Source organism: Lutjanus erythropterus, chromosome 4 (assembly GCF_056507025.1).
Source record: "Lutjanus erythropterus isolate fLutEry1 chromosome 4, fLutEry1.hap2, whole genome shotgun sequence".
Taxonomy (NCBI): Eukaryota; Metazoa; Chordata; class Actinopteri; order Lutjaniformes; family Lutjanidae; genus Lutjanus; species Lutjanus erythropterus.
Window position 1 is genome coordinate 40,308,770 of NC_139320.1, and position 21,456 is coordinate 40,330,225.

The 21,456-nt window shown below is 38.9% G+C and overlaps 1 protein-coding gene across 1 annotated transcript; it reads right to left on the reverse strand.

Moving 5' to 3' along the window:
- Positions 1-78: 78 nt before the first annotated feature.
- nek8 (NIMA-related kinase 8) lies at positions 79-21,186 on the reverse strand. Its single transcript, XM_084717973.1, has 15 exons — positions 21,092-21,186; positions 19,479-19,684; positions 18,026-18,258; positions 17,787-17,918; positions 17,101-17,309; positions 16,326-16,405; positions 16,040-16,224; positions 14,403-14,550; positions 13,584-13,660; positions 12,319-12,436; positions 12,042-12,192; positions 9,330-9,493; positions 8,877-9,029; positions 6,231-6,389; positions 79-3,855 (listed from the first exon to the last, which is right to left on the reverse strand). The coding sequence occupies exons 1-15, from the start codon at positions 21,136-21,138 to the stop codon at positions 3,827-3,829; spliced, it is 2,091 nt and encodes a 696-aa protein (XP_084574099.1). The 5' UTR covers positions 21,139-21,186; the 3' UTR covers positions 79-3,826.
- Positions 21,187-21,456: the final 270 nt, after the last annotated feature.

Consider the following 21,456-nt stretch of genomic DNA (forward strand, 5'->3'; position numbering starts at 1 on the left):
TTTTAAGTCTTCCTGATCATGATAATCATGTTTAATTTATTGTTTCCAGACATCCATTAGCAGCTATTAGACAGTCATCACATTCAAATGAATTCAGCTCAATCAACACAAGTTCACCTGTAGTAAAGACTCAGTTTATTATGACAGTCCAGCAGTATCATAAGTTATCACTGAGATGATTTAGATGCACACAAGTGTCTTGGTTATGTTTTGAGCATGTAAACACCATATTGTGGTTTGAGAAACCTGGATAAGACCTGCAGTACTCTGACAGGAACCAGTATACCCATCGCATGTAACCATCTTATCCTGGTTTCTGAACATCCTTTGTTGGAACTGAAAATAGTGCTTTAGATGGAGTGAGATAAAGATATGACTGCAAACAGATAATTATAATCCCAGATACTGTTTGATTCATGTATGCAGGGATATAAATAACCAGGTTTCTCATGTTCCATGTAAACACCATGTCCCAAAGAAGATCAAAACCTGGATTAGGCTGAAAAGCAGGATATTCATGCACATGTAAACACAACGTTAAGTACATACTGATACAGCTATAATAATGCATGCTTCATCATGTTTCATTGTTGGTGGGTGAGTAAAGTTTAATTACAAATACACTTCGCTGCTTTAGGAATGGGAGCATAAAGGGATAGTTCAACCAAAAATGAAAATTCAGTCATCATCAATCCTTCAATCACCCTCATGCTGATCGAAAGTGAGGTTTAGTTTTTTAGTTTACAAAACACTGTTGGAGTTTCAGAGGAAAACAGCGTTGCAGAATCACCCAACAATGGCAGTTAATGGTGACCAGTTTTCAAATATAAGCAAAAAAACCCATAAAATTCCTCCATACTGCTCATCTGGTGTAATCAAAGTCTCATAAAGCCCCGACATGCCAAATTGACTTGAAAGACGTCGTTTACACCATGTTTTTAGCCCGAATCTTTAATTTGGAGTTGCGTTCATGTGCATGTGCACACAGTCTGAATTTATTGTTTGTGGTGTGACAGTGTGTATGTGCAGGTGAACTGCATGATGGGGCTTTAGGACACTTGAATTACACCAGACAAGCAGTGTGGAGGCATTTTATGGTTGTTTTGGTTGTTTTTTGCTTGAAAACTGGTCACCATTCCCTTACATAGTTCTGCAACATTCTGCAACGCTGTTTTCCCATGAAACTCCAGCAGTGTTTTGTCGACTGAAAAGCCAAACCCGACCTTCAATCAGCATGAGGGTGACTAGATAATGACTTAATTTAAATTTTTGAGTGAACTATCCCTTTAAGGTATAAAACTACATGATAAATTCAAACAAAGACAAGCAATGAGTTGGGGTGTTCGAACAGACATTGACAACTGAATGCAGCCATTGTAACAGTTTCTTACTTCATTGTTGAGGTGTGTATAGGTGAGTACAAGTTGTCATAAAGTGTTATAAGCCCCATCAGTCAACCTCTAGTTTATAACAAGTCAAGAGCATCCATAAAACGGCTGAACTTATTTTTTATAAGTCACATCTATAATGTTTTATGACTGTTGATATAGTACCTTAGAAAGCATTATGTGAGTTTATGAGTTTGGTCATAAAGCATTATGAATGTGTTATAATTAAAGTGTTACCCAGGTGCTCTCTGTCTGAATAGTTTACAATCGACTGTGAAAGCATCTTCTCATATAACAGAAGGTTTATGACAGGAGTCATCACAGGCTGCATGTTTTATGCTGTTCAGAGTTTTATCGCAGACACCTGTGAAAAACTTTCTTTTTAGTTGTGACAATAAAAGCTTATAACAGTAAAAGTCTCATGATAACTGATAATAAAAATATACAATATATACTACATTATTACAGATTCAGATTATCAATACAAAATCTAATCAAATTGCACATTACACTGTTTAATTATGGATTACACACACACACACAGATGTTATTAGTGCATTGCTTTTTTTTTTTACTGCCTTTTATATCGCTGTTTTTTATTGTTGTTGCTGTGATGTTGAGGAGCCAAAACTGTATGTAGATGAAACAATAAAGGAGCCTTGAATCCCTCTTGAATCTTGATTAAAGCACCCAGCAGCACATAAAGCAGTTAAAATTAGCTCGACCTTTACCAGCTGCAACATCAGTGACGCTTACACATCAATAATTAGAATCCATTTATATAATATATGTCATTCTGAAAAGGGCTGTTTTGTTTTCTCAATAGTCTTGTGTTATCCTATGAACACAGTCCACACCGATCAGCCACAACATTAAAACCACCTGTCTGTCTGTGTAGGTCCACCTCGTGCAGACAGCACAGCTCTGACCTGTCAAGACACGTACATGGACAAGAGCTCTGAAGGTGTCCTGTGGTATCTGGCACCAAGATGTTAGCAGGAGATCCACTAAGTTTCAAGGTAAAGCGTCCATGAATCATGGATTGAGATCTGGGGAATGTGGAGGCCAAGTGAACACCAGGTCAATACCAGGTCACTTTCCAGCACTGCACTGCTCCATGGTACAGCTGTGACGCTCATATGCACGTCGTGGACACTTTGGTGGTCTACAAGAGTTAACGTGGACACTATATGATCTGACACTTTTCCATGATAGCTAGTATACTTTTTTTTTTTTTTTTGCAAATTTGTGGTAAGCCGCTCTTCTGTGGCATCAGGCCACATGGGCTAGTCTTCGCTCCCCAGGAATGATCAGTCATTATCGGTGTTATTCACTTCACTTGTCAGTGGTCTTAATGATGCGGCTGATGTATATATACCATCCTATTTAAAAATACAACACATTTACAGTGAGTTACAACACAGAATCTTAAAAAAACCACAAAGGTTAGGTCAGAAATCACGCCACCAGGTTCTGCGTCCAAAGTGTCCAAGTGCGATTATTATCTATATATTTATATATTTGTGCCTACAATGGAATAAAAAACAATAAAGCATCCATGATATGTACACTACTCTCTGTTGATAATCCTACAAGGCAATTAGATGACAGTGATGGAGCAAAATATAGATGATTCATTGATTTCCTGCTCGTTATAAACTACTGAGTGTGTGTTATACAGAGAGCAATGAATGAGTGAACGAGGGAGTAATTTCAGACACAGTCATTAAGTCTTAAAGACGCTGTTCAGCTGAATCATAAACAAACAACATGTCGTTATCTGGTTTGAACTCTGCTGTTGAGTTACAAATGTATCAGAGAAGTAATCCAATAAAGCACAATGTGACCACTGACGATGTGATCGAGATTACTGTGTTTGGTTCATTTGACTGACGAGTTACTAAAACATTCAAGTGGCTTTTGTTCTTGTTGTTTCTGTGCATTGTGTCGTCTCATTCATCACTGGTGGCTTAAGAGAGCTCAGACCAGTTTGGCTTTTACTGGCCTTTATCATGCTAACCCTACACGTGACAGAGGACAATAGTTCACACCACATGAAAGCCGCCTGATGACTTCCTGTCATCCAGCTTCAGAAACTGTGTTGCAACATTCCTATTACTAACTAACCTGTTGTGACTGAGATACACCTGCTGCAGCTCACGGGTTGTGACCTTTTTCCTGAGCTTCACTCTGCGATATCAAACCAGCGAATGAAACAAACATTCATTCCTGGAGGAGAAAAAAAAGAAAAAACAGATTGAGAGGAAGAGCGAGAGAGAGTCTGAGGGCCGCAGCTGCAGAATGAAAGGGAATCTTTGAACGGCAGCACAGATGGGCCTCTGGGAGGAGCTATTCAGAGGGAGCTGTCCTTCACCTCACGCCGCTGCCGCCACCGGCCTTCACGACCAACACTGAGCGGGTTCGGTTTCAGGACAAAATCATCTCGGGACAGGTTCCTCGAGCAACGCTGGAACAAGAGGGAAAAAGAGACACGTGTAAAACATCAGTAGAACTGAAATTGCTAGTCGATTAATTGATTAGTTTGAGATTGACAGAAAATTAACTGGCAACTCTCAGTCATATCAGTCAAAGTGGCTAAATTTTTCTGGTTTTACTCATTATGAAACTTTGGGATTTGGGATGATGGTTGAATAAAACAAGGAATCTGACATTTATTAGACAAAACATTTATTAGACAAAACAATCAAATTAAACAGAAAAAACCCCCACTGTCCTGGTTACTGTTAATGGAAAACTATGGTAATTGTCTGACAGTCCAGAAACATCCGAGGCAATCCGAGGCAAGGGTATAGCCTTATACCCTGATAAAAACCTTATAAAGTTTTTTCTGAAGTGCCAACAAAAACCACAGACCTCCACTGATAGTAAACAGGAAAGTCATTGTGTTTTTTCTGTTTTTATTCTACTACTGACTTTATCCTGATTGTTTTACTTTTATTTTCATATTAACAACAATACTTTTTTGAACCTGTGCAGCACTCCCCGTTTTTTTGTTTAGTCAACTCATTAAAAACATAATCAGCAGATTCATCGATAATGAAAATAATCAGTAGTTGCAGCCATAAACGTCAGCACATGATCAATAAATCAGTTTTCCAATAATGAGGCCGATAGTGGCTGATGGTTAATTAAATATCAATACAAACTTGTCATGTTTGTCCAACATGAAACAGGATCCTCACAGTAACATGGTTACACAGCTAAACCGACAGAGGACACACAACACTCCTTAAAGCTCATTTTGAAATGTATGTTTGTTGTATTAAATTCATTCTGTTGGTCAATTTGGGACTGAAATGTCGTACTTTTTCTACAGTAAGAAAATTGTAATTTTAAAGGGAGCATTCAGCAGAGTCCTAGCAAACAGAAATCACAATTACAATTTTTTGGACAAGATACATCTGCGTTTTTGTTCACAGATTGTACCTTTAAATTTATGAGTTAAGTGTCTAAATTATGTTTTAGATGCTTTTGCCCATCGCAAAGAATAAATATTTAGACAAACAAAAAATACACAAGTTGTTAGATTTCAACATTTTTGAAAAATATATCAATTTCATTTGTAAAGTGACAACTGAATCTCACTAGAGACAAAATTCTGCTGCAGCACCTGACAGTGCAGACCTCAAATCAGCCTCATCATCTAACTATGATTTTGCTGTTTGTCAGCTTTAAGTAAGCTCTGCATACAGAGGCTCCAAAGTGAACTGTTTTGCTGAGTTTCTATTGTGTCCTTTCTTTCCAGCACAGCTGCAACAATTAGTAGATAAATCGGTTAATTGATAAGCTGATCAAAAGGAAATTAATTGCCAACTAGTTTACAGTTAACAGTCATTTTTACAGCAAAAATGCCAAATATTTGCTGGTTGTGGGTTCTTAAATGTGAGGATTTGCTGCTTTTCTTTCATTTATGATGTTATTTATGATATTAAATGAAGACTCTTAGATTAGACAAAAGAAGCCATTTGAAGACATCACTCTGCGCTCTGGGAAATATAAATGAGCCTTTTTCAGTTTTCTTTTTTTCAGATATTTTATAGACTGAACGATTAATTGTGAAAATAATAGTTAGGTTTGGGGTTTTAGTGTTTATACACTGCTTTTTAATTCCATAACCTCATAAAAGATATATACTATACATGAAAACATATACCAACATTGTCATTTGGACGGTTCTAAGAAGGTGTAGTATTATTATGTTATTATGCTAATGATCTCTATAAGTGCCCGTCCATGTTGGTCTCAGTGTCCTTGTCACACGGCACAGGTTACAGAAACATTTAAACATCCGCCTGCAGCAAGGATTACCAACATCTCTGTTACTTATTAAATTGTGATGCAGTTTAATCTTCTCTAAATCTGCAGCTATTTTCAATTTTCAGCACAGAGGGACGATATAATCCCACCTTCACTGTTCTTTAGTTTTGATTGGAATCTATGGCTTTTGCACCATCATTGTTGGGAGAGAGAGGTACAAACTGCTGGACCACAGCCATACCATTCAGCACAGTCTAAAATCAAGAGCCAGAGTGAAAGATTGGACCAAATTATCACTTTTGGCATGCAGATAGAAAGGTTCTGATCAAGTTTGCAGTCGAAACAAAGCTATAGTCTTTAAGCCTGTGAGCTTTCAAACTTACAAATGAGTCCTTTCATATTTCTGCATGGACAAACATGCGTCTTTGTTGTTGTTATCAAGAGAAGCTTGTCTCAAGTTCAGCCTGTCTTTCATCTGAGGATTAGTCCTCTCTCAGTCAGATTTCACCACATCCCAACATCTCACTGTGTTTGTTAACAAAGGGGTAATAGGCGAAATATTACGTTTCACTGCCAGCAGGGTGTTGCCATGACAACAAGCCACTGATGTCACCGCGAATGGGTGACTCTCGTCGAGCTGCACCGCCTTTGGTATCCCAGAATCCTCCTCTTTCCTTCCAAGGCGGCCACGGGCCCCCTTTCCCCAGGTGTACACCTCCCCTTCTGTAGAGAGCAGGAGAAGAGGAAGAGGATGAAGAAGACGAAGACAAAGAAGTAGAAGAAGAACATGGAGGAGGAGGAGGTGGTCACCGCTTCCCCAAATTCATTAATCCACAGAAATCTTTAACTGACAGCTCTGTGTCTCCTGCAGTGGAGGCATAATGGCTTCATCTGTAGGAAGTCACAGCTGAACAAAGACGTCCCTCCACAAAGAAAACCTACAGGCATGACTGGCACTGCTGGTGTTCTCCCCAGGGAGCCAATCGCTGCCACAATGAGACGTTTTACCCTCAGATTTCAGAACAAAACACACACTTACACACACAGAAGTAGAAAAACACAGACACACACATCTGTTACTTATCTATTAAAGGGATAGTTTGGATTATTTGAAGTAGGGCTGTATACTTACTGATGGACAGTTTATTACTTGTAGTAGATGGTGGTCGGTGAGCACGGAAGCTAAGCAATAAACAAATATTTCACCGCTTTACCTTGTCCTTAGGCAGCCTTTTCCAACTGGGACAATGCCATTATATAGGCCAAATATCACTCTATCCAATCCAACCAAACTCCAGTGGTAAAACCACTAATTTTACCTCGCAGAACACAGGAGTTGCTGATCTGTCCCCACGTTGATCAGTTAGTTTCTTTGTGTTATTGTGTGACTTCAGAGAATCCAAAGTAACCTTTTAAACACTGAAGTGACACAACAACACAAACGCTCTGACCCTGTCCACAGCAGTACATAGCTTAGCTTCCTATATAGACTCCTTTCTGTTTCTCCTAACTGGGGACGTACCAGGGACATACCGTGCCATCTACTGTAGGTAATACACTGACTATCAATAAGAACCTCAAAGATCTCCACTTCAAACTATCCGAACCATCCCTTTAACCTACATGTTTTAAGAAATACATCAATGCTTTTGTATATTCAGCCCATTAGCCATAAACTCTGTGTAGTTTACATTATCGTTGCCCCTTTTCCAAACCACACCGTAACAAGAAACAACAAGTTTCAAAATTTTAAACTCTCAGTTCGTTTCAGTTTGACATGAAAATAAACTTGCAGAGACTTGAAACTTGTTTGAGTAAGAAAATCCATCACAGTGAACATTAAATCACTTTTCGTTGCACTACTGTTGTGTGGTCACACTGTTCAAAACTGAGGGACTCTCATTAAAATGTACCACCCTCAGTATCCCAGAATCCTCCTCTTTTCTTCTCAAGCAGCTACACCGCAGATATCTCAACAATGTTTTCTCAACTCAGAGCTGAGATGAACCCTGTTGTGTTCACTCATGCAACTCCTACTCAAACATCTCTAAACAACTTTGATTAACAATGAGGGAAAATAAAGACTTTGTCCTTTTTAAAATGCTTCCTTTGAGCACAATCGCTTTGCTATCTTGAGTCATCGGCACGACAGCAGCCGTTTTATGCAAAAGTTCAAAAATTCACATCATGTTTTTGAATTTACAGCAGGTCTATTTAATTACTGTTTTAGAAGGGCCAGATCTGAAAAAAGTAAAGTGCCAAGGGGCTGGACACACATTTCCACTTCATTAGTTTTCACAGTTGGAAAAGAAACATTATGTACAAAAGTACAGAAATACAAAGCACCATTGTAACCTCAGAATTAACTTGTTGTTTTAATAAACACAATGTTGCATTTAGCATCCGATTTAATTTAGTTTGACCCAAGTTAAAACTTTTTAAAATGATAAGAGTTTCTTTGCTTGACAACAGATATAACCAAAAAAGAATTAATTAGCCGACCAATAAAATGATGATCTTTGGTCAGCTGATTAGACTTTTAATGCATTTGCACATTTAAGAGCACCGTCACACATGCACGAATGCAGGTGCAAAATTGTCTCCCATTCACCTTCATTCTATATAAGCAAAGGGGTGAATAAATCCTTCATTCTGGTGGCAAAGCAGATTTGCATCTTCGCTTCATGTGGAGTTTAACTTTGGTGAACTCTGAGCAGGGAATAGCAAAGAAGTGTGTGTGGTGGATCCCACTCATACAAATTTTGGCATTTTAGGCAGGCTCATCTGCATCCGTGCGTGTGAGATCTTGCCCTAAGAACAGTGAAAGAGGTTAATGGAAAGTGTTTGAAAAAGCTCCTGTAGTTGATGTTGAGAACCCTGCCAACAGTATTTTATGCCCCCCCTGCTTTTGGTCACATCACACAAGTAAATTTTGCCATGTGGATTTCAGTCTGAGTGTAGCCTCAGTTCTGTGTGTGTGCAGACTGTCCTTGACCGATATCTTCCTGACTCTCCTGTTAGCTTTGTTGTACCTGTTACCTGGGACAATTAACACCTCTTTATAAGCTTAAGACCTCACATATGTCTCTATCCTTCTTTTACCTGAACAGAGGTCTCATTAGCCAAAATAACTGAAAACACCTATGGAGGAGTGCAGAGCCTTTAAAAACAGAAAAGGTCTGAATGTCAAATACAGTCCTTTCTACTCACCAGATCCGATAGCTAAGGTGAAGGCATCTCCGCAGGCAGCCATGGTGATGCCCTGCAGCCCAGGCACCTGGTAGGGCACACGGCTGCTACGACGGGAACTACAGCCCATCTGTCCATGCTGGTTGCTGCCGAAGGTAAAACACTGACCCTTTTCTGGACAAGGAAAACATGGATGAAAGTGGTGATGCTATGTGGTGATCAGTTTAACACTTTGACACAACAAATGATTGACTAACTGACATCACACTTGTTTGTTTAGCTTTAGCACTTTAATTTTATAGAAGAAGTTTAACATGTTAAAGGTGCTCTTGCCAAATAGCCTCTCACTTGATCTGGTGCTACATGAAACGGGGACCTTCTCTTGTTTCATGTCATTATAGAGGCAATCACACAAAAGTGCATATAAGTCTGCTGCAAATATAATTTAACAGACTAATAATGGGAATATTTTACCTGTAACAGCAACAGAGTGGGCCGTGCCGATGTCAATGTAAATAATCTTCTCACTGTTGAGAGGAGCTGACTGGACAGGAGTGTAAGAATGAACTTCTTCCACCTGATTCATGGGACTTGGTTCCTCTCCGGCGGTTATTTTATCCAGCCCGAGCTTGTTGAATCTGAACACAACAAAACAAACAAACAAACTTATAAAAACACATGATGAATTGCCATAACATCTACATTTAAACACTGATAAATAACAAAACAAGCTATGTATTTAAAATGAATGTGAAATGTATTAATTTCATCATAAATAGACTTCACAGCAGTAAACAAATTTGCTGACTGAAACGTTTCTCACCATCTCATAACAAACTTAACCTGTCCACTGAAACACTAGAGGGCTTTTAATCTGAAAGGATACAGGTATTAAAAGTATTAACGGAGCAAACAGGAACTGATCAAAATGAGACTGTGTATTTAAAGGGATGGTTCAACCAAAAATGAAAATTCAGTCATTATCTACTCACTCTCATAATGACTGAAGGTCAGATTTAGTTTTTTAGTTCACAAAACACTGCAAGAGTTTCACAGGAAAACAGTGTTGCAGAATCTCCAAAGAGAGAATGGTGACCAGTTTTCAAAAGGAAAAACAAAACAAAACAAAACAATAAAGTGGTGTAATTCAAGTCTCATAAAGCTCCAACGTGCTAAGTTAACTTGAAAGACATCATTTACACCATGTTTTTAGCCTAAATCGTCACTGTAGATCCTAAGCTTGGAGACACGTTCACATACATCTGCACGCTGTCTGAACTATGTGTGTGTGATGTGATGATGTGCGCAAAAGTGAACAGCATGTCTGGGCTTTAGGAGACTTGGATTATGCCAGACAAGCAGTATGGAGGCATTTTCTGTTTTTTGTTTTTTTTTTTTAATTGAAAAACTGGTCCCTGGTTCACTTAAATTGTTCGAAAACTAAAATTTGTAATGATGGCACATGTTTCCCATCATGCCTGGACTGAACAATCTGCTAAGTTTTGTTCCAAAATGCAAATGTTCAAGTGTTCTGCTCAGAACATGATGGTTTATGTTGGTAGCCTTATTTTCATGCTGGTTTATAGTTTTACTTATTATTTAGGAGGCTGTTAGATTTCTTGTCCCTGGTGTTGAATCTCATTTGACCTCACCAAGAGCTGCTTTCTGTCTCTCATTCCTCATTGCCTGTCACCGATGAAATACAGGATGCATTTTACTCAAATGACCCAACTTCAGTCACAACCTTAAGTTTGAGAAATGCTGCCTTAAACCACTCCTTCAGTACACAATGTATCTTTATCACAAAGCCCTTAAATACTTTTTATTCCAGTTTCCTTGTTTGCTGCAGGTAGCAGCTGAGCCGCAGGTATCTGAACAATGCTGCTCTGACCTGAAATGAACACTGCTGTGTTTACTGATGCTTCTTCAGCTCAAATACAGCACTACATCCAGCCCAAAACCTCGCTGAGATAGAGGGATTAACAATGAGAGAAAAAGTGTTTGTCATTTTAGGAGAATGCTGCCTCACAGGTTGTGCGCCATGAAAGTATCTGTGCACAATCCTCCAGCATCTTCTTTCAACTAACACCACCCCATGCACATAAACAAGTTTGTCACATAAGCCCATGGGAGGACTTTCACAAAATGCACCAAAACACATATATCATCTCTGGAAAACATGCAGTGTCTTCTCATTAAATGTGAAATGAGGTGTTCACTGCTGATCATTAGCTCATCTCAGTCACATCCCCATTTACATCTGGAATTAAAATGTAATGCAAGGTGTAAATACGTTGTGATCAGAATGTGATTGAATCTGCCTGACCTCATCTGGAGGTAGTCTGGCTCACACTGTATTCAGATCTTAAGGTAGGTGTGAGTGCAGTCTGTACAATGTGCTGGCAGCCGTACTCAACATAACACTGATGCATATATTTGCATTTGGCTAACATAAAATGTAGGTTGTTGTTCAAATTTAGAGACTAAGCAAGAAAAAAGATGCGTTACTCAACAGAACTATGCGAAAAATGAAAGCAACTTGGGTGGGAAATTAATAATAAGCAGTAAGGAATAAATGTGTGTGTGACAGTGTGTGCTCTACATTCATATTGTGCAGCTGATCTGCTATTAACAAGACATAACTGATCTAGTCACACAGTACTGTGACACACCGGGACAAACTGACACAATATTTGCTTTGCTGAATGAGGGGACAATTAAGAATTTGTCAAAGACAGTGTTTCACAAAGTTTATAAAGTTTCTTCCAACTCAGCAACTCAAAAAACTGATTTTTAAAGGGAGTCTAGCGCTGCTTTGCATCCATCTCAAATTAGGGAAAAAGGGAAAAATAAAGTCTGCACACTGGAAAATACAGACTCTACATTCTTTTCAGCACCTTTTACATGTCACATTTGGATGTGTTTGCTTTTATAAACTTTCCGCCACCTCAAATTACTCGGGCACAGGTTTAGCTCTGGAAGACAGATCTGATCTCAATGAGGTTAAAAACAGGGCATTAAAACATTAAAAAATAGCAGGCCTAAAAACAAACGCAAGATCTGATTGTTTATATAATATATCCAGATACAGATCTCATTTTAATACCAGGTGTAAATGGGGTGTCACTGACATGTTTACTGAGACTAACGGTCACAGTTTTGGGTGGGAAACTACAGAATAATTACCGGTTGCTTCCACATGCCACAATGCTGTGCTGGGTGCTGATAATCATGGAGCAGTCGACTCCACACACCACCCTCTGGGCCTCAAACTCCAAAGGTAAACACACCTGCTGTGGAGAGTTGTGGGTGTCTTGGGTGCCGAGCCCGAGGCGACCTTCCAGACAGAGGAACAGACGCAGACAGAGATGCAACAATCATAAATCAGTCACATACAAATACCATGAGATGAATGCTAAGACAGATTGAGAGAGTTGAAAAACAACCGGTTAATTTACTATACCATTGTCTCCTCTTCCCCAGGCAAATACTTCTCTTTCATTGGTCACAGCAAGAACATGGGAAGCACCACATGACACCTGAACCAGCTCATAGCCGAGAAGCGCCTCGACTATCTTGGGCTGATTGCAAAAACACAGAGAGGAAAGAAATGTCATCATTGTGATGCTTATATTACAGATTTTTTCAGGAAAATACTGTAGGGACTACTGTATCAAAAATCTGTAAGGCATGGCAGCCAAGTGAAACTAGATATACAACATTCATTCATTCATTTTCTGTAACTGGGTTGCGGGAGGACTGGAGCCTATCCCAGCTGACATTGGGCGAGAGGCGGGGTTCACCCTGGACAAGTCGCCAGTTCATCACAGGGCTGACACATAGAGACAGACAATCACTCACATTCACACCTACGGGCAACTTAGAGTCACCAATTAACCTGGTGTACACAGCATGTAAAAACAAACTTAAGAACTGTGGAATATTCCCAGTTTTTGCTTCATGAGCACATACAGCATGAAGCAAAAAGCTCCAGTAAGTAAAAACAAAACTTTGGCACATGGTTGTATTAATGCACACTGTGTTGGATTAACAAAGATGTTGATGCTTAAAATTGAATCCAGATGGTAGTGTGACTCAGAATCACATACTGTAAAAGAGCAGTTTAAGTGTTGACTAACACATTAGATCTGTTTACACAGTGGAGAAACATTAGAAATTTACACACTGCTCCCAGTTTATTAGGTATACCATGCTAACAACAATTACTAATTGCTAATAATACCTCCATGGGCAAAATAAGTAATTTTACCTCACAGACCATGGGGGTAACTCATCTGCTGCAGCCTCAGTCTGTTTGTATGTATCATTGTGTGATTTCAGTGAATCTGAACTATTTTACAACACCTAAGTCACACATTAAGACAGAAAATACTAATAGATCAAAGCAGCAACTCCTGTGTCTTGCATCGTAAACTTACTGATTTCGCCCATGGTATCTGGTTGGTTGTGAGAGAATGATGCTTGGCTTGTATAATGTTTCCCATTGGAAATGTCTGTTTAACAAGATAACTATAGCATACATTTACACTGATATTGATTTTTTTGGGTGGCTAAAATACAGTTTGATGCTGACCCTGTCCACAGCAGTACATTGCTTAGCTCGTGATACAAATAAGGTAAACAAAATAATAGTAACACCGGTAGAATTAATTGTAAGTTAAGTGTTTTTCGTGTGACATTCAAAGATTTTCCTTTGAGGACATGTACCTGTGTTACATCATTGAAGTTACTGTGTCCCAGACAGCCGTTACTCCCACTTCCAAACGTCATGATAATGCCCCTGTCTGAAAATTGAAAATAAAGAGGAGGGATTAAAGACACTATTAGTTGATGAGTGTAGGTGTATTCTTATGTGGACCAACAGACTGCTTCTAATCCCTAACTAGGAAACGCTAATCTGCGTCACCACAGTGAAAAGTGATGAAAAAGAGGCAACTGAGCTGAGAGGAAGAGGTCTTTAATCCTGAGTTATCTGCTTTACAAAGCTGCATGGACTGACAGCAGCCTTCTGAAGCACAAAGACGAACGGAGCACCACAGTTTGAGCTCAAGAAACTTCCAAACTGCTACACAAGCATGCAGACGTTTGTTTTGCAAGTGCATCCACACTATCTGATCAAGTCTGGAAAAAGAGCTGACTGTTTCCCCACTTTGATATGTAAGATTCACATGCTGTCTCAGTGTCTTACAGCTGTGTGTGGGAACAGAAAACAGAGAATAAACATTAAAGTGACAGATCATTTGAAGTGGGGTTGTATGAGGTACTTTTCCATAGTCAGTGTACAGTTTGGGGAAGCTGTGTTTTACTGTCATATAAGGCTGTCGGACAGTAAGGTAAAGCAGTGACACTTATACCTAGTGTGCACTTAAGGTGCTAAAATATGTTTTGCTCCATGCTGGTCCTCTTGCTGCTTCTCCAAACTGGGGGTGTGCTGACAGCCTTCCCTTAGCAGAGCTCCCTGCCAGGCTGACCGGGCATGAATGTGATGCTTCTGACTGGTTATACAAAGAAGAATGGCCCACTGACCTGTCATGCAGGTGGTAAAAAGATCGCCACAGGACACAGACTTGATGGTGACTCCAGATTGACCCTCCAGGAAACGTGAAATGAACTGAGGCTGCATCTGCTCCACCACACCGGGCAGACCGGCCTCGCCAGACCCCACTGATGGAGCCTGTGACAATAAATGATTGTTAGAACTCTTAATGGGGGCAAAAGAGTCAGCGTATCTTTTGGTCATTGGATTTTCTTTTCAGAAACAAAACATGGTAGGTTATTTCATTTCATTTTAAAATATAAAAATGAAAATCAATTAATTATTCTTTGTCAAACAGGGATGAGCAAAATTTAAAACTGGTTTGATTTTTATTCTCTATTTAGTAGAACAAAATATACAATCATTAGAAATCAGAAAAAAAGGCCTGTTTTTCCCCATTCTGAGTCACTGACTTGACCAGGTTCAAGTTTTCACAAATGATGGCTCACCTGAGTGCAGTGAGATTTCTGCAGATGAAGGGCCTTGTTTTGCCAACATTATCTAAAATCGTATCATAGCATAGAAGACATTTTAGCCTGGAGTTAAGCAACACTGGCACATTTGGTGCTCTTGTCCTGTAAATGACTACATCTGGTCAACAGCTGCAATGATCAATCAACCATCAAATTAATCTGCAGCTTTTTTGATAATTGATTATAATTCTAATTATAATTGATCATTTTCAGTAATTCTTTAAACGAAAAAGTCAAAATTCTCTATTTTCAACTTCTTAAATTCTTCTTTAAGTAAAACAAGACATCTGAGGAAGTCATATTGACTGACAGTTTTCATCATTTTCTGCCATTTTCAATCAAGAAAATAAGTGGCTGATTAAATGACTATGAAAATAATTGTTAGTTGCAACCCTAATCTGGTCTCAGAATATGAAAAAAACAGGCATTCATTCCATCCTGTACTTGTTCTCTTTTTTAAAATACAAAATAGAAAATGAAAATCAACTCTTTTTTTTTATTTAGCTCATCCTTTTCTGACCATGACAAAGAAAAATCAAATAACCACTCAATTTTGTTTTCTAATGACCAAAAGATACAATGATCCCAAAAGAGTGACAATATAACTAAACATACAGAGCTAAAAAGGGAAATTCTACCCTCTGATGCACCATTAGGGGTCTGATCATCAATCTGCGATATTCAATGCCTGACCACAGTTATTTTACCGTATTCCCTAGCCAGCTTCAACTCCACATTTCCTCGAGTTTCCAAGAGAAAATCCAATCCAAAAAGATGTTGCAGTGGTGGATTTTTGCTTTGAAGCAACTTCTGGTGTAGAATTTACGGTCTCTGCCTCTTCAATACTGGATTTTCCCCTCTGCTCTTTGAGTCTACAGAGAAGCTCTCTAAGGGGCTGACAACAAAACTAGATTTTTGATAGCTGGGAAAAAAAACAAGAAGCTGCATTTGTAAAAATATATATTGGTGTAACAATCACTACAATGTACTTGGCTGGAGAAGAAAAAAATATGTCATCCATCAACAAGTTGATCCAGGAGTGCAGAGTAGATCCCAGCTGTCAGCGTTATATAGGGAGTATTTTTCATTTACAACACATTACGCAGTTTCATCAACAAGTCAGAAATATTATTTAAAAAAAGCTTTATACAGACCTCCCAAGTAATCAGACGGCCTGACTTGGTCACCCCCATCTTCTGAGTGCGACCCAGAGACACTTGCAGCACTTCAGTGTTGAGCATCGGCAGGCGGAGAGGCGCTGAAATACCACTTCCCCACGTGTACACTGAGGACAGCGGGAGGGAATGCAGCTTCCCTGATCCTACACCGACGGACCCGTCTGTTTAAGCCCAGGAAATAATAGTCAAATTTGTAATAGAAGTACTGTGATCAACCTGTTACAACTATTTCTGTTATCAAATAATGATAGGTGTGTCTGACCTCTGGACCTGTTGGTAGGAACTCTCCCTCCTGGTCGACCTTGAGGACCAGTTTGCACAGTAGACAGAGGTTTCTCAATCCTGGAAAAAAAAAACAGAGGAGGTGATTTTTATTTATTCAGAATACAGAAGAAGAAAGAATTCATTACACAAAATATAGGAAATCTTCATCTTAAAGGTGCAATATGTAAGAATTGACCACCTGTTGAATTCATGCTCCCTACAAATAGGAGGCCAGAGTAACCACTACCTGCTGCTAACTGTAGCTGCTGTTTGCTACATTTGTTCTCCAGAACTAATGTTGCCTTTTCGTGTTGCCACAGCGGCAATGTTCACCGAGGGGCTGTTCACAACGCACGGTAAGTGGATGTCTCCCAAGGCTCTGCTATTTTTCATCATTTGAGTCACGCTGACATCTGAAGTTAAAGCAGACGGTAAAAGAGACTTTCAACAGACTTTCAAGGACTTAAAACTTCTTTTCATGACAAGCAGCTAATGAGGTATTTAGTCAATGTCTTTTTGACATATGTCAGTGCTGACCGTCATTTTATATTTTCATTTGTTGTCATGCTCTGTGCCTTATAATTTATTGAGGGACTTTGTACTGTATTCATTTATAAATATAGTACAGTACATTGATGTCTTTGACATGATATTAAAACTGTTATTTCTTCATATTTAATTTTTATTTTTAATATTTTAACTAAAATTCTTACATTTTGCACCTTTAAATCATGTGCATTAAAATGTAGTCATTAGTTATGTATTAAGACTACCTGCGCATTTTGACGTTGCCTATGTCTGTGTAGAGGTTTAGCAGGGGCCTAATGCATATGGGAAGAGCCATGATTTCATTTAGCTGAGGCCGTTTGGAAGGATCCAGATTGAGCATGTTGAGGATGAGCTGTCTGAGTTCGGGACTGTAGCGGTCTGAAATTGGAGCAAAAGTTCCACTCATGATCTTCAAAACGAGGGCGGGTAGATTCTGAAAGCAAAATTAAAGAGTGTTGTAGAGTAAAGGGACATGATGCATTATAAATGTGTGAAAAATCCCCAATCCCCTGCCCAAAATCCCTGCCAAAGGAGTAAGATTTTCTCATTAGCATCCCGCTGTAGGAACTGGTAGTGAAGACAGATTGGAGTGCAAGCAAAATTTATGTGAAATTTTGTGAATTATTGATCTGTGTTAAAATCAAAAGCCTCAGCAATCTGTTTCAGAGTTAAACATGAGATAACCTGAGGTCTTTATATTAAATATTCTGAGAAATTGTAAGAATCCATCTCCCATGGTGTACATACTGTAGCTCTGATGGTTGTTAGGTTTCACAGCCTTTTTGCACAACATCTTTTATGCATTACACATCAAATTAGAGTGAGTAATACTTCAAAAAGTAACACATATTAGCTGACTGACTACAGCCACGTAAGTGAGGATTTTTTGCAAATAAAATGTTTTACATACAGCAGCCTCGAAGGCTCTCTTCAGGCTGGCCAGCTCATACAGCACACAGCCCAAAGCCCAGATGTCACTCTTCTGGTTATATGGCTTTCCCTCACACAGCTCTGGGGAGATGTAACATGGTGTCCCAACCACCTGCACAGTGACAAAAGCAAGTATTGATTTGTGGCAACACGTCTTAAGATTCAACATATCAGGAAATGTATGAGCCTGAAGTGACTGCAGCAGGTCAGTAAACCAACCGTGTAAGCTTTGCTCTTGCTGACAAGGATTTTGGAGATGCCGAAATCTCCAATTTTGACGATCATCTGGTGCTTGTCAAGAAGAATATTCTGTGTCTTCAGGTCTCTGTGCAGGATGAGTTTGTTGTGGACATGGTACAGGGCGAGTAAGATCTGTACAAAGAAGTGAAGAATGGTGTCCTCGTCCAACAGAGAGTTACAGCGCTTCTGTATGTAATCAGCCAAGGTTCCACCTGCATGAAGAAAATATTGAGGAGAGAATAAATAATTCAGATAATTGATGTTCTTTAAAACTGTAACAACTTAGAAATCCACCAAGTTACAGGGGAAAGTGAATAGCAGTGAGATGATAATATCAAAACCAATAAGTGATGGATTTAACAGGCTTTAAGAATACAACAGGTGCTCTTGTTGCCCAAATGAAATGTTAATGATAATAAAAAGGGATCAACAGAATGATCTAGTTTAATATTATTTAATGCAGAAGTTCCTAAACTTTTTAAACCATGCACCCCCTTTTATATACCATTAGGAGGATGCACTCCTAATCCCCAAAACCTTAAAAAAAAAAGCAATATAACCTATTTATAGCTGCCACCATGGTGAAGGCAGCACATTTAGATGCTATTAAAGATATTACAACAATTTGAAATAAAATGCAAAAAATGTACACACAATCCACCACATAAAGAAAGAGGAGACTGACACATGCATGGGCTCAGAAACAGATACACTAGGCTGTCCCACTAACTGAAGACAAAGAGAGAAGGAGAGAGAGAGAGAGAGATGCACAACAATATCAAAATCTGACTATTACACCACCGCCGCCGCCATTGTTCGGATGACGACTGGTGCATTCATAAAATATTTACACAGTGAGATGTTCGATAAATAATAATTGGTAATGTGGATATAATGAGTAAAGGCAAATAGCAGAACAGCTAGGACGGACAGATAAGTTTGAAAAATGACATTGCTTTACTGTCATGCAGCCTTTAAAACCAAGAAAAGACAACACTTATGCCACAATAATGATATCCAAGATCTAAGACAGTCTCTACTCTCATATCACGATATTGATACGTTGCCCAGCTCTACTTTAAAGATATCTGTTTGGAGTCTCAAGGAGTTCATTACTTTCCCCATCAGGTGAATTTCCCATACCTTCTCAGTCTCCATATCATATGTTGGGAGTCAGATTTTAACCACTTAACAATCTCCCGTTTTTTGGGGGTTTTTTTTTACATCAAATCTTGTAATATTATAGAAATGTTACCTGATCACATTGCATCTCAAAAGGCCACCACACAGACTGACATAAGTAGCTCTCATTTGGCCTGACATGGGAACCAGAAAAGATATGGAGGCCTACAGCACTAAACCCTGGGAAAAGTGAACTGTTAGACAATGAACAAAAGGGGGATCATGTAATAAGATATTACAGTAAGCTTACCTGGTGCATACTCCATGGCTATCATGAGGGCCTTGTCTTCCAGGAAGTTCTCATAGTACTCTATGATATTAGGATGGTTGAGCAGTTTCAGGACCTGACACTCATTCTGAGCTGCCAGGCGTTCGTCTCGTGACATCTGCTCCACTGGGATCTCCTTCAGGATGACAAAGGCCCCATCACTGCGCCTGCGGCACAGGTGAACAATCCTGACGGGAAAGGAAAATTAGGTGCATATTTTGTTCTTTAAACAATATAGTAGGATTGTCTTTGGTAGTTTTCCAGTGTTAATGAGCCCTGATACTACCTTTGTTTTTGACAAACAAGCATTTTTTGTGATTTGAGGAAAGAAAATATATAAAGAAAAGTTAATGAGCATATCAGTGGTATAAAAGTACCTATGCCCTTATGTATTCCTATTTGCACAAATACTACAGTCCAAATAAACTGAGTTGTGTAGAAAGAACACATTTATACTCTGAAATGTTGTAGTATATACACATATGAAACCACTTTAAAATGTACAGTACAGGACCTGAAGTTCCTGAAAATTTTCATGCCTAGGATCCCCACAGTTGGAGTTGCAGCGATCAATCAATTAAAAGATAAGTAAATTAGAAGAAAATAGTTGACAACTATTTTGATAATCGATTAATCGTCTGCCATTTTTCAAGCAAAAATGTCAAACAATTGCTGGTTCTGGCTTCTTAAATGTAAGGATTTGCTGCTTTTCTGACAGACTTTTGAGAATTTGAACTGTTGGTTGGACAAAAGAAGCAAGCTGAAGACGTCACTTTGGGTAAATCCAGTTCCAGTCTAGGGCTGCACAATTAATTGCAATCGCAACAAAATCGCAATATGACCAAGAGCAATGTCAAAACTTCAGACCCAATTCGCTCTTTTTTTGAAAAAGGAAAAATGTGTGCGAAAACAGCATTTTAATGTTGTACTGCAGAGATGACCTGGCCAAAAAAACTTTGTCTTCAGACAAAAGATAACATGTTTGTTTAGAACAGACTTCAATAAATATCACACCATCACTATTTTAATAGGTGTAATAGGTGTTATTTTATATATATAATTTCCACTAATTGTATTGCATATCGCAATTTCAGTCAAAATAATCGTTATATGACTGTTCTACAAAATCGTACAGCCCTGGCAGCAGTTTGCTGTCTTTAAATAACAAGTCTGCGTTTCAAATATGAATAAATAAATGCTAAGTTGCTAATTTAGTTACCCTATAACTAGCCTAGCAACAACATCTCAAGATACGAGCCACACAAACAGTTTTGACAAGACTTTGACAAGACAAGAATGTTTGTTTAGAAATGAGAAACAACGAGAAGATTTATCACACAGATAAACAGAGTTTGTTTTTTAAATATGTTTTTTCATAAACACTGCTCAATGTTTTTCCAGACAGCCCTTGTCTTCTTCCGAAGGCGGCGCACATTTGACGCATCCCGTTACATTTTTGTGGAAAACCAAAGGAAAACCGAGACTTGACGGACTTCTAGCTCCGTAAGTCGACGCCTTGACAACATCGTATTTTCAAACATACAGCAGGGATGATAAATGTGTGTTATCAAAGTGTTTAAAAACTCAGAGTTTACCCGAAAGCTCCTCTTCCAACAACTTTGATTTTCTCATACTTCTCCATCGCTGCTGCTCACAAACGTTTCCGCCGTCTCCAGGCAACCCGTCCCCAGTACTACAGCAAGGAACGAGGGACAAAAAAGGCGGAGGAGAAACTCTCAAACAGAGAAAAGATGATTACAGCACTTACAATAATAACTACTGCCTGATGACACGTGACATGTTTTTATTTTCTGTTACAGAGGAAGAGATTTAAAGTTAGAGATCAAACCAGCCATGTTCTCTAGATTCAGCAAAAGAAAACAATATTAAGGAGAGTAGCAGACCTAAATTATAAACAGAAATGTGAAACAGAGTTATTATACATTTGTATTTGTATTTA

Bases quoted from the DNA above. Each gene is read 5' to 3' on its own strand.
- nek8 (XM_084717973.1), bottom strand. From the start codon at position 21,138: ATGGAGAAGTATGAGAAAATCAAAGTTGTTGGAAGAGGAGCTTTCGG. The intron at 18,259-19,478 runs GTAAGCTTACTG...TTCTTCATGCAG, and splicing joins AGCCATGGAGTATGCACCAG to GTGGAACCTTGGCTGATTAC. The intron at 16,225-16,325 runs GTCAGACACACC...GGGCTTAAACAG, and splicing joins TCCTACCAACAGGTCCAGAG to ACGGGTCCGTCGGTGTAGGA.